The 12,538-nt window shown below is 38.1% G+C and overlaps 1 protein-coding gene across 7 annotated transcripts in view; it reads right to left on the reverse strand.

The window, feature by feature from the left end:
* The window catches only part of NBEA (neurobeachin), a 536,299-nt gene that overhangs the window by 46,763 nt on the left and 476,998 nt on the right, over positions 1-12,538 (reverse strand). For all 7 annotated transcript variants that reach the window (XM_031465874.2, XM_064493205.1, XM_064493203.1 and 4 more), the window contains one exon: positions 7,521-7,673. In XM_031465874.2, coding sequence (XP_031321734.2) covers positions 7,521-7,673 — 153 coding nt within the window. The remainder of the gene's footprint in view (positions 1-7,520; positions 7,674-12,538) is intronic.

The following is a 12,538-nucleotide window of genomic DNA, read 5'->3' on the forward strand; positions in this document are numbered from 1 at the left end:
TGAAGCCTGACACTGAACTGAACTGTACTCTTAACAGTATTAATCTGTTACTAAATACATGCTATCTGCTTATTTGTTCTTTCTAAAACTATGTTTTCATGCACAAACCCATTTTGCACTTTGAAACAAGATTTTACTGCAAATACTTACAACTGAACTTTGAAACAAGATTTTACTGCAAATACTTACAACTGAAAAATATACAGAAATACTTGATTACTAAGCTATTAAGGTTATAATGGTCTTAATAGCTTGCTTTACCCTCTACTTGAATATCCAAAAGCAGAAGCAATTGCTTTAAGCCCGGATAAACCAATTCCCAATCCATAATTCTACCCTGGGGATCTGGGAGGAAGGAAATAAAGAGTGAGATTTAAACCAGAGAGGATATCTCTTAGATGAATAATAGTTACCTAATTCTAATTTCCATATTGTCCCATGGGCATTAGATCGAAGAGAATTCTTTCTCTAGCAGGTTTAGGATAAAGCAGCTCAGAAACTTATGAAAAAGGAAACCAGGTTAGTGAAATTAACTGTGATGAGAGAGAATGTTTATTTTTCTCCTGAATTCTTTTATTTAAGAACAGTGAATTTCTCTCTCTTCTTCTAGACTAGACCAAGAACTTTTCCAAGCCCTTTCTCTTATTGCCTCAAAAATCTGCTTCTGATACTGAAAAAATTCTCCAAATAGAGTTGCATATGTTCCAGGGGACAATTAGAAAGTCATGTTGCTGCTTGTCTGTCGTGTCTATGCTGGTTTCTTTCCATGATTAAGTTGAAGTTACAGATATTACCCAATGAAAGATTTAATTATTTTAAACAAAGGTAACAGTTGTTTTAAATGTTTATTTGGGGGGGCTTAAAATATTCTATTACTTGATTGCTTCTGGCGGATTATTTTCCATTCCCACCAGCACCGTCGCAGTCTCAGCTCCCACTGCTCTCCACGTGGGTGACTGCAATGGACTCTGACCTCTTCCTCTAGCCCAGGTCTTGCACCCTGCTGCTGGAACAGAATTCTGAAACCATCATGCTCGTACTGTCCAACTCTGCTTCAAATCTGCCAAGGTTCCTAGTGGTATAACTTCACTTGCCCCCTACAGCCTTCCAAACCTTGATCCCACCCTCCCCCTACTATTTCTTTGTGCTTCTTGATACAAATCCTTGGCTCCAGTAGCGTAATTTACATCCCTGGCACATAGCAACTGCTACGACCTCTGAACCTTCATTGTTCCTTTCTCCTTAAGGTGAAAACACTTCATCAGTGCTTCTGCTTCTTTCTCAAGTTCTAGCCATCCTCACTCAAGTCCAATGTTTGCCTCCTGAGTTCTCCTGTTCACACCCTATGAGGTCCTCTATGAATGTCTATGCCATCATCAGTACTCTCCTGTTTAATGTAGTAAATAATGTATACAAATTCACTTGTGAAAACCAATTTGCATATAAATTATAAAGTACTTGACAAAGGAATGGGGTTATTACCAATTAGCACTTAATTGTTTTAAACTTGCCATACTGTATCCTCAGTTGGAATATAAGCATTTTAAAGATAGGGACTATACCTAAAGCTTCTTTAGCATTTCCCGTAGCTCCTAAATAATACATGTTTAATAAATATTTACTGGTTGATTAATTTCACAGTGGGAAAGATGTGTTGGTCACAAGAGGAAGGAAGAAAAAATGTCAGGAAGTAAGGGTGGGTGGGAAAGAATTCATTCATTCATTCATTCATTCATTCATTCAACAAATGTTGATTGTCCATCTGCTAAGTGCCAGACACTATTCTAAATCCTAGGATTACAGCAGTGAATAAATGAAACCAAAATCCCTGTCAGAGACTTTACATTGTAGTGGTTTTGAACCGACAAAACCCAAGATAATTACTAATATAGAGAATGTGCCCGAAGGTGATAATTGCTTATGAAACGAAAAGCAGGAGAGGAAGTTAAGGCATATGGACAGATGCAGAGGGGACTGCTAATTTAGAGGAAGCAGTCAGAGAAGGCTTCCTAGAGTTTGTGACAAGTAAAGACCACAAAGAGGAAGTGAACTGAAAGGACATCTGAGGGAAGAGGATCCCAAACAGAGGGGATAGTCATTCATTAATTCATCATTCATTCATTCACTCAATATGGCACACCTCTACGTGCCAGGATGCATTCACGGGATACTGTGCTTCGCAAGACAAATCTCCGCTCTCCAGGAGCACATCCCACTAAAAAGCAAATAAACAAGTTAAACAGCCTAATGTCCCCAAATTACTGGCCACCTACCTACAACATGTCAGACTCTAGCCCTACAGGATATACAGACGCATAAGTATGCCATGTCCTCAAAAAGATCACAATTTGGTGGGAGATAAACATGTTGACTTGCGCTTTTCCTGCTGCTAGAATTTCCACTAAAAGTCCAATGTGATGATCAGCACTAACACCACCTTCCCAGCTCATTCCTAGGAGAAATGACTGAAGTGTAGTGGATCTGCCTCTGGGCTCCGGCCATCCCCAGTCTGCATACTCGCCCCCACCCTTTCTCTACCTGGCTCTGTAGGACTAGGGATATCTGAGGGAAAACGGTCACTATCAGGATGCTGCAGAAGGAAACTGCTGGCTCTAACTTTAAAATGTATCTACAGTCAACTGATTTCTACTACCTTCACTGCTACCACCCTGGTCCAAGCCCCCATCATCTCTCACAACACTTCCTAACAGATATGCCTGAGTCTACCCTTGTGCCTCAACAGTTCTTCCCCAGCACTGCAGCTGGAATGAGACTTCCAGAACACAAGTAAAAACAGAGTACTCTTCTGCTTAACGCACTGCAATAGATCGCCAGTTCACTCAGAGTAAAAATGCAAAGTGCTTCCGTTGGCCTTCAAGGACGTACATGACCTCAGTCCTCTCCTCCTTCTGTGTGCCCCATTTTACTCCACCCCAGCCCACTGGCTTCCTTGGCCAGCACATCCCTGCCACAGGGCCTTTGCTCCAGATGTTCCCTCTGCCTGCACTGGTCTTTTCCCAAGAGAGTCTCTGGTTCATTCTCTCACATCCTTAGGCCTTAGTTCACGTCTCCTCTTCACAGTGAGGGGATCCTGACCATCCACGTTTGTATTTCTGATCCCTTTACTTTGCACTACTTCCTTTTTCCACAGCACTGATTACTGGCTAACACACTAGATACTTTACTTATTTATTTCCTGTTTACTGTCTGTCTCCCTTTGATCAAAAGCAAGCTCTGAGAGGGCAGGGATGTGTGTCTGCTCACCCACCGGAATGCGGCAGGGAGGGCACTCACACACAAGACACCTACCTCAATATTTCAAGTGGCTGCCATAGACTCCCAACAATTCTTGTGTCATGCTCTTTGCTTAAGCTTCTTTTTTGAGCAAGGTGTTTTTTTTTTAGTACAATATACCCCAAAGGCAGATTTTTACCTATCACAAAAGAGACTTTTCCTTTACAAAGTGACAGTCTCATAAAGGATGTAATACCAGTCAAAGCGCTGTGCCCTGCTCGGCAGACTGAGAACGTTCTGCATTTGGTCCAGCGGCACCAGGGATGTGCTGAGCTGAGGGCTGGGGGAGATTATCAGTGCACATCCGTGAAAGGCCTTTTTCTAAAACAAATTTTTAAAAAAGGGCAGAATATGATTGATGAACCCAGCATTAGGGTAATGTTATCACAGATACTTTGTATTTCTGCCCTTTGTGAGGAGGTCAGATTATAATCATGTTAGAACTGAACACAGTGCTTTATTAATGTTTCATGAGTGAGTCGGATATAATCAGCCTAGCTTCATGTGGATAAATTAAACCAATTCTTGATGTAGGAACTCAATGCATTGAAAACTTATTGAAATGTCTACTAAAAGTGTCTATATCACTTTTCCAGGTTTGCTAATGAGACCAAATTTTGAATTTCACAGTTCTTCAGTGAAACACAATCTTTGTCACTGTATTTACAAAACACGAATAACTCTAACCAATGACGTATATTATTGTTCATAACTAAAAAACCAATGAACTAAAAGAAATATACCATTAAAAAAATCAAAGCACTGTTTCATTTTAAAAAATGAGAAAAGAAAATGAGGTTCTCAGCATGTAAAGGCTTCTACAAATGCATCAAATGCCTTTTTAACTGCTGGCATGGAATAATGAAACCAATCATTTATAATCAATGATCTCATCCCTTTTTATAGCATTATTTTTGTCTTCTTTGCCTTGAATTTCTTAATGACAGTTTGAGAGAAGAAGGACGAATATGCCTTTGTATGGATACAGAATACTAATCTACACAGGAGATGAAGGGTTTTCTACCACTGCAAATGTCATTTCTTTGGGATATATGACATTTTCATTTTATACTTTAGGCTCATTATAAAGAACTCTTTCAAATAACTGAAGATAATCCTGGCCAAATTAGAAATACACTAGAGCACATTTTCTCTAAACCTGCTTCATAAGCACTAAATCCTGTATGAGCTACCCAGCCAGTATGAAGTTGGAAACTTTCAATGTTACAAAATAATATTGAAAAGTGGATGTTGTACTCGTGGAACTCATGGAAAACTTAAGGAAAATATAAACACTTCCATATTTTATATTACCACCCAGGCTTGTATATTACAGAAATATTCATCAAAAAATATTTCTCCAGCAAAAAAAGAAGAAAATAGGTAGATAATTGGTCACATTTTCTATTTTTAACACAGATGGCTGACCTTACTTCCATGTGATATCTGTATGGTCATTTCTTACCAGGATGATGGGAAGATGGACCGGAGGTTGGAGCAAAGGAAACTATGAACAGGGTGCTGTGAAGGAAAACTTCAAGTTGAAGAAAAGTAGTACAGGAGACACTGAGACAGGAGAACTACAGACAAGCACAGCTACATTTTGTAAGTTGTCTTTTGATAGCTCTGATGCTTTAAGACTCTTCCCAGTGGCAGCAGCCTGGGTCTGCCCTTTTGCTCAATTTTGATGCACCAGGAATGGCGGTTCTAGGTAAAGAATCCTGTTGATACGCATGCTCGCTTTCCCTTCCTGTTATTGTGTAGAATCCCTTTCAGGAAAACCGAAGGAAAGAAGATAGAAAGAATAAACACTTCTCAAGCCACCAATTACGTGTTGGCTAGGCACTTCCTACACAGGATCGGTTTACCCAGGCACTGCGCCCTGGTGCTGCAGAGAACCAAGACTGGGGAAATTTGATTTTCCCAAATAAGCAGAATTTTGTGGGAAGCCTTTCATTCCATGAAGTAAAGGTTTAGTTCACAAGTCTTACCAGATTCATTTATGTCTATAAGATACCAAGAAACTGGTTTTGAATAGAGAAAAACCCAGTGCCTTGACTTTTATGATAAATAACATTTTTGGGGGAAAGATTCATAAGGTATACCCACTCTACAGATGAGAAATATGAAGACCAGAGATATTCCATAATTTATTCCGGCCAATGAAGCCAGCAAATATCAAAGCTCAGATTCAAGAGCAGGAAACTTTTAAACTCCAAGTCATAATCCTTCCAATATAACCACCTGGCATTTATTAATTATTAGCACATTAGCACATGAAAACCTATGCTCAATCAGTTGAGTTCAACAGCGTGCGCAAGAGAAAATTTGGTCCAACAGTTTTTGGCTACTTTGCATTCTGTTTCACTAGCTTGGACCTAACTAGACACCATGATGAAATCATTAAGATTATTACCTCTGTGTGATTCATTCATTCACTCATTCATTCACTCAGCAAATATTTAATGACTAACTACTCTTGCCAGGCCCAGTTCGGCGCTCTAGAAATACACAATGGCTGATGTGGCTGAGAGACACAGCTCAGTCACTCAGCCCAGACACAGCTCAGTATGTAGGGGTCTCTCGGGCTGAATTTGTAGGTCTGGAATCCTGACACTGACATTACAGCCAGTACTCGAGCGTGTAAGGATAGTCTGGTAATGGACTACCAGTTCTAAAAGTCAGTCTAGATTTTTAGAAGTATGCATTACTAAAGGATAAATTCTTCAAACTAAAAAGATAAGAACTAATCTGTTTTTCAAGGAGATTGTATGAAATTACTCTATAGATCTGAAAGTGCCAAGTTACAGATTGAGAAGTGCGAGAAATTGTACATAAATGTATGTAATACATGATGTTACCTCGGGGGAAATGAGATTGCAGATTATCTCTACAGAGCCTTAAACATAGGTCTACTGGCTCAGTAACAGCTTTCTAAAATAAAGGGTACTGAAAGTAAAATACTTCTTAGAGACAGAAAACAGAGCCTTGAAATTGAAGGAAGCATGTGACTGACAGCGAAAAAAGAGACACAAAATCAGGGGTTTGAGGAAAGAACCACATATTATATGATTCTATTTACTTGAAATGTCCAGAATAGGCAAATCTATAGTGACAGAAAGCAGATTAGTGGTTGCCTAGGGCCGGTTGGGGAAACAGCGAAAAACGGGGGGAGATGCTAAAGGGTACTGGGTTTCTTTATGGGGTAATAAAAATGTTCCACTTGATTGTGGTGATGGTTACATGACTTTGTGAATAGACTAAAACCCCCTGCTTTGTTTTTTTTTTTAATTTTAAATGGCTGAATTGCGTGGTATGTGATTTAGATCTGTGTGATATATGTGCATTATACAGCTCTTAACAGAAGGGACTAAGGGGGATGCTAAGTCCATTGTGATGTGGACCTTATTTGGATTCTGACTCAAATAAACAAGCTGTAGAAAATAAAATAAAACATTTATGAGACAGCTGGAAAAAACTGGAGGTAAAATAGGGGTAAAAACATATTTTGGATCATTGGCTTTATTGATATAATTCCTCACTTGGCCAAGAACAGCAGTACACCTGAGAGGCAGTTTGGTAAAGCAGTTTAGTTCCATATACCATAACCACACTGAGATTAAAATCTCCTTAAAAATGGATAGAATATATTAAAATCTATAAAATAACCATATGTAAACATTCTATTTACACATTTTTTATTTGAACACCCAGGCATCTGTCATAGAGATTTAAAAAGTAATGACATTTTCTTCCTATGAATGCTTACTAGATGGGCGTTCTCTTAAAGTCAAGCATATTATATTTTGAGGTATGTTTCACAGTTTATATTCTCCTACTTACAAATATATTCTGAATGTATGTTATTTTATTTTGAATATTTTATCAGTGAAAAGAGAGTGCAGATTTAGCCAGCAGACAAAAATAAGGAACGGGCATTTATTTCAAGCATTTTAGAATGCTGTATTCGTCAACAGAGGCTCATTTGATTTTTTCCTAAGGGAGCAAATGTAACTGAATTACCATTCCTTTATTGGTCCTCATGAAAGGAAAATCCACTCTACAGTAGAGAATGCTTTAAAAGCCATGCTTTTTTTTTCTTAAAATTTTAACCTTGCATTTACAGATGTTAAATGACAATTTGTTAATAGTTAAAAACAAAACAAACCTATGGAATATTTTTTACTTCCTTGTGACTACTCAAGCAAAAACAAAATCTCTCTTACCATCCTGTTGATCCGTACAAAGTCTTCAGGTTTCTTCGCCCAAGGGGGAAGATCGACATCATTTACCACCACTTCATCTTCTCTGACTCCAAGATTATATCCGTTACTGTTGACAAACATCTCTGGTAGGTAATAGAACTCTGGAATTAGTTCCTGCCAGGAATAAAAATGGAGAATATTAAACCACTTTAAAAATCAGTTGAAAAAAATACTAATTTATAACAACTATAAGCAGAATTAATTTCTTTACTCAAATCCAGTATTTTATTACTTAATTCTATTCTTCATTTAATTTTCCTTAAATAGTCTAGGAAGAGAAGACAAACATTTTTCTTGAACATTATGCTTAACAAATCAATTTATAAGATTTTCAATCTTACTTTGCCACAAATTAGTTTTAAGAAATGGGTTATAGGATCTATAGGATCAACAATAGTTCCCAATAGTATTAGTAAACAAAAATATAAAGCTGTATCTACAAGTCTATGTTGTTCAACAAACTTTTCCAAATATTACTAGTAAAATACCTAAATTAAAAACACTTGTTGCCAGTATTGGTTAAAAATCATGAAATCTCTTCTACTTTTTTTTTTTTACTCCACTGGCAATTATAACACATGATTTTTATGAAGAGACTAAGTTTCATTTTGTAATTTGGCAAAATAAGTTATTTTTATACCTACCACTTAGCATAATTGAGATGATATGTAACAAAACAGGTTTTAAATATGTGATACATGCCACCTAATAGTAAGTTCTTAATTTGAATGCAAAGACAACTTGTGCTACTTGTATGTAAGTATGGTATTAATAACTGGGTTCAAGGCAAACTTGTGTTTGATGCACAATGTCTAATACATGGTTTATATAACTTTAGAATGAATATGATATAGAAAAGAACTGATTTGATGACCTTAAAATTTTTATTTGTTCTCTTTTTAAATGAAAAAAATGAAAACAAAAAACACTAGTTTTTATGTATACCATCAATACGAAAAATACTGATCTTTTCAAATATCAAGATAAGGGTTAAATTAACTTTAAATTATATTGTGAAAGCATAAGAACATTTCTTTGTGTAACATGTCCAACACTGATGGCACAGAACCTGAAATTTGAGTCTTATTGTGGGATACATAGGGATACATAGAAAAACTTAGGGGAAAAAAAAAAAAGCCAGACACTGAGGTCTTCAAATAAACTGGATTCTTCAGCCCAAGAAAAGCATACACAAGAGTTTTTCTTTATGGGTTCTCCTACTAAAACCAATGTTTATCTGTTATAGCATAAGTAGGTGTTTATCTAGTAATACTCTGCAAGAATTTGATCATTACCCATTCTTTTGATGATAAATGTGAACCATAAGAAGAATATAACAATGTTTATTTTCTCCAGCATTATGGGAGCATGAACAGACTCATGTAAATGAATTTTCTGGATAAATGGAGCTTAGTTTTTTAAGAATCATCAGTTTTCTTCTATTTAAACCGTTTAAATAGAAAACTTTCTAGAATCCATTACGTAAGTCCCTGATATTTATTTATTCATGTAGTAAAATTGGAGTACCAGGCACTGTGATGGGTACTAAGAAAACAAATAATGAGCAAACATGGCCTTACTTTTGAGTAACTCATAGTTTGGTCTATGCGGCAGATGTGTAAACAGATGATTATAATACACAACAATAATAGCTGTGAAAGAAGTATAAACAAAGCACAAGGGAGCAGGAAGCACAGAGCAGGAACTCTGGGCAAGTCAGAAGAGATTTCACTGGGGACTGGACAGTGAGTTAGACCACGGCTAAGATAAAGATGGGAAAAGGGGCAGGGGGACCATCAGGGAGTGGTAAGAACTGAGTACAGGTGGAGTGCAGGACGTATTAGATCAAGACAGGGGAGGGGGGATGAGATGGTGGGAAGTACACGGAGTCAGAGGATGAAGGAAGTTTTATGCCAACCCTAAGCTGTCTGGATTTTTGTTTTACTGATAATAATTTTAAAGAAGAGCTACTGACATGTTTTAAAGCAAGATATTGGGTGTCAAAGTAAAGGATGAATTGGCGAGGGGAGAGACTAGGTCTATGTGTTGGAGGCGGGGGGAAGGGGCGCCGGCAGCAGCACGGAGGATGGGAGGGGAGTGGGAAGGACAATGGCTGGTTGTGTCGAGCAAGGGGACCTAGTGTTGGGCTGCACCAAAGAGGTCATCTGCAACCCACGTGAGGATGAGTGAACAAAGATGTGGATCCAGTGACGCAAAAGTGAGCGGGAAGTGGATGGCTCACACTGAGAAGCAAATATATATTAACAATAAACTGTCTGCAAGACATCAAGGGCACAATGAACTGTGGGAAAGAACTACAGTGAAATTAATATGTTAATGAAAAGTTTCAGTGACTAGATTGTGAAAGTGAAAGTTGAGAAGGGGCTGAAAGAAAAGCTAATAGGTAAACAAACATCCTTATTTGCAAATAACGATACAGCTTAGTTGGTGGCTAAAACAGAAGCTAAAGGGTGCTTTAGCAATATTCTACCAGCAATGACTATGATGAGTGTGATTTCTGGGCTGGGTAAGCATGAATGTACACCATATTGCACTGAGGGGGCAGTCTGGTAAAGGTGTGTGATCACTGATAATAGAAGGTAGAAGTAAAGAATCATAGCCAGTCTCATTTATTTGGACTCAATCAGAAATGTGTATTTGTTTCGGACTGAATATTTCCATTCCTCTAAAATTCAAATGTTGAAACCCTATCCTCTAATGTTGTGGTATTAGGAGGTGGGATCTTTGGCAGGTAGTTAGGATTAGATGAGGTCATGAGGGTGGAGCCCCCAAGAATGGGATTAGTGTCCTGATAAGAGTCCTAAGAGAGTTTGCTTCTCCTCTTTGCCATGTGAGGACACACAAGAACACCACCATCCATGAGCAGGAAGCGGGCTCTCACCAGACACAGAACCTGATTATGCGGGCACTTGGATCTCGGGCTTCCAGCCTCTAGAACCGTGAGAAATAAAATTCTGCTATTTACAAGCTACCTGGTTTATGGTAAGATACAGTAGCCCAAGCTGACCAAGAAAACAACAACAACAACAAAATTTTTTTTTAATCTTGCTCTCACTGTTTGGGAAAACATGGGAAATTAGTGCAGGAGATAGAGGAGATAAAGAGCACTGCTGTTTGCACACTGCCTGTTTTACACATGACACTGTGCAGCAACGGCATCCCAAATGGTCCAAAACGGGGAAGGGAATGCAGGCCCAGCTGCCTCGGTGTGGAGGGTGGTTTATATGTAAGAGGCTCACGTAAGTCGGGGATTTCCCTTCTGCCTTTCATCCGTTGTTTGTGTCTGTGTTCTAGCTTTAGAACTAGACTATGTAAGCTTCCTTGAGGATGGAGAGGGGCACGTATCCACTCAGATACAGCAATATGGATTTTTCTTTTTTATTTAAACAGCCCAAAGAGCTTCAGTTTATCTTCAAGTGTCTTGGTGCTCTAATGTTTTTCATATATACTCTTTCCCATTCTTTCCTGTGCAATAGGGTCACATAAAATATGCGGTTATTATTAACCTACTTGCCACTGCAATACTATTTCATTGAATGTCATTAAATTAGATTCACAAAGGCATAAGAAGCCCAGGGTTTTACATTATTAATAATTTGGGCAAAGCAGATTTTTGAGCCTGATTTTATGAGGTTTATATTTTGTTGAATCCCCCATAGTTCTTGGTGCAGTACTTTGTATGCAGCAGGTGCTCATTAAATATTAAACTATTGAAGACTTTAGATAAAGTTATCTTAATATCACTAGAAATCTTCTGGGGAGTATGCAGATGATTAGACGAATGCTTCAAGACAGGAAAAGAGCCAATGAAGTACTTTATTAAAGAAACTGGAGGAACCCAGAAATAACATTTGTACCTTTTGAGAGGAAACTTTTGCAGCTTAAAAAGCGTTATCTTGCTTATTCTAGTTATGCAAAGAGGTTCAAAAGTGTAGAAGAGTTCAGTTTAAATTTAGAAAACGTTGGTTTTAACGTTTGCCAGCAAAACTGTACCCAAACTGAGGAAGGGAAGGAAGCAGGTCCTCTTCATGTTACTTTAAGCACTCCAGAGAGAAGAAAGTCACCTGCCACGGAGGAGAGCAGAGCGAGGCTGAGGAACCTCTGCCCTGAGGGAGGGGGGAAAGTTCAGTAGGAACTTACAGGAAAGCTTGAGTCAGAGTCAATCATGTTTAAGTGGGATTATCAGGGCCTTCAGGATGACCCTTCAGTGAGACATTTTCTTCACTCTGGTCCTCACCTGGTCATAAATCAGGGTGTTGATTAAGATGTTGGTGTAAACTGTTGGAGGCTTGATGTTTGAGGGGGTGAAGAAATTCTTTCAGGTTCACCCTATCAATATTTTTGGATTCTTTAGGATGTAGATTAAAAAAAAGACACAATTTTAAAAGAAATACGAAGGAATTCCTGAAGCACAGTACATTTGCAAAGCTCCTTGAAGCTTCAAAAGCCCAGAGCTATCTGAACCCTGAAGTCCTGAGCTGTGGAAGTTTAATGCTTTTTGTCTTGTTTTTTTTTCCCCATGAAGAGGAGGGAAGAACAACTAAAATCATCAAGCATCGAGGGAGAAGATGCCAAAGCAGTAGAGTGGGTGCAAGTTGTTATGCCTCAATTTAATGTTTTAAAATCTTGTTTCAAATGGTATTTTTAAAGTTAGCATGTAAATACAGGGTGTTAGTTTATAATTTATAGTCACAGTTTTGTTATTTAAAAGATTTGCTTATTTAAAAAAAATTAATGAAGAAGAGAGTTTCTTCTCTGAGATTCAAATGTTAGGTCCGAGAAGATGACAATTGCTGTGTCTGGGCTGCAAGACAAGGGGCCAGCTGAAATGTCACGTCTGGCCCTTCAATCTTCAAACAGCAGGGATTATTTATTTGTCTCTTCCTGTGTCATGGCACTATTCTAAGCACACTTTAATCTTCACAAAAATGTCATAAGTAGGTATTCTCATCATTACC

This window comes from Camelus dromedarius, chromosome 13 (assembly GCF_036321535.1).
Source record: "Camelus dromedarius isolate mCamDro1 chromosome 13, mCamDro1.pat, whole genome shotgun sequence".
Lineage (NCBI taxonomy): Eukaryota > Metazoa > Chordata > Mammalia > Artiodactyla > Camelidae > Camelus > Camelus dromedarius.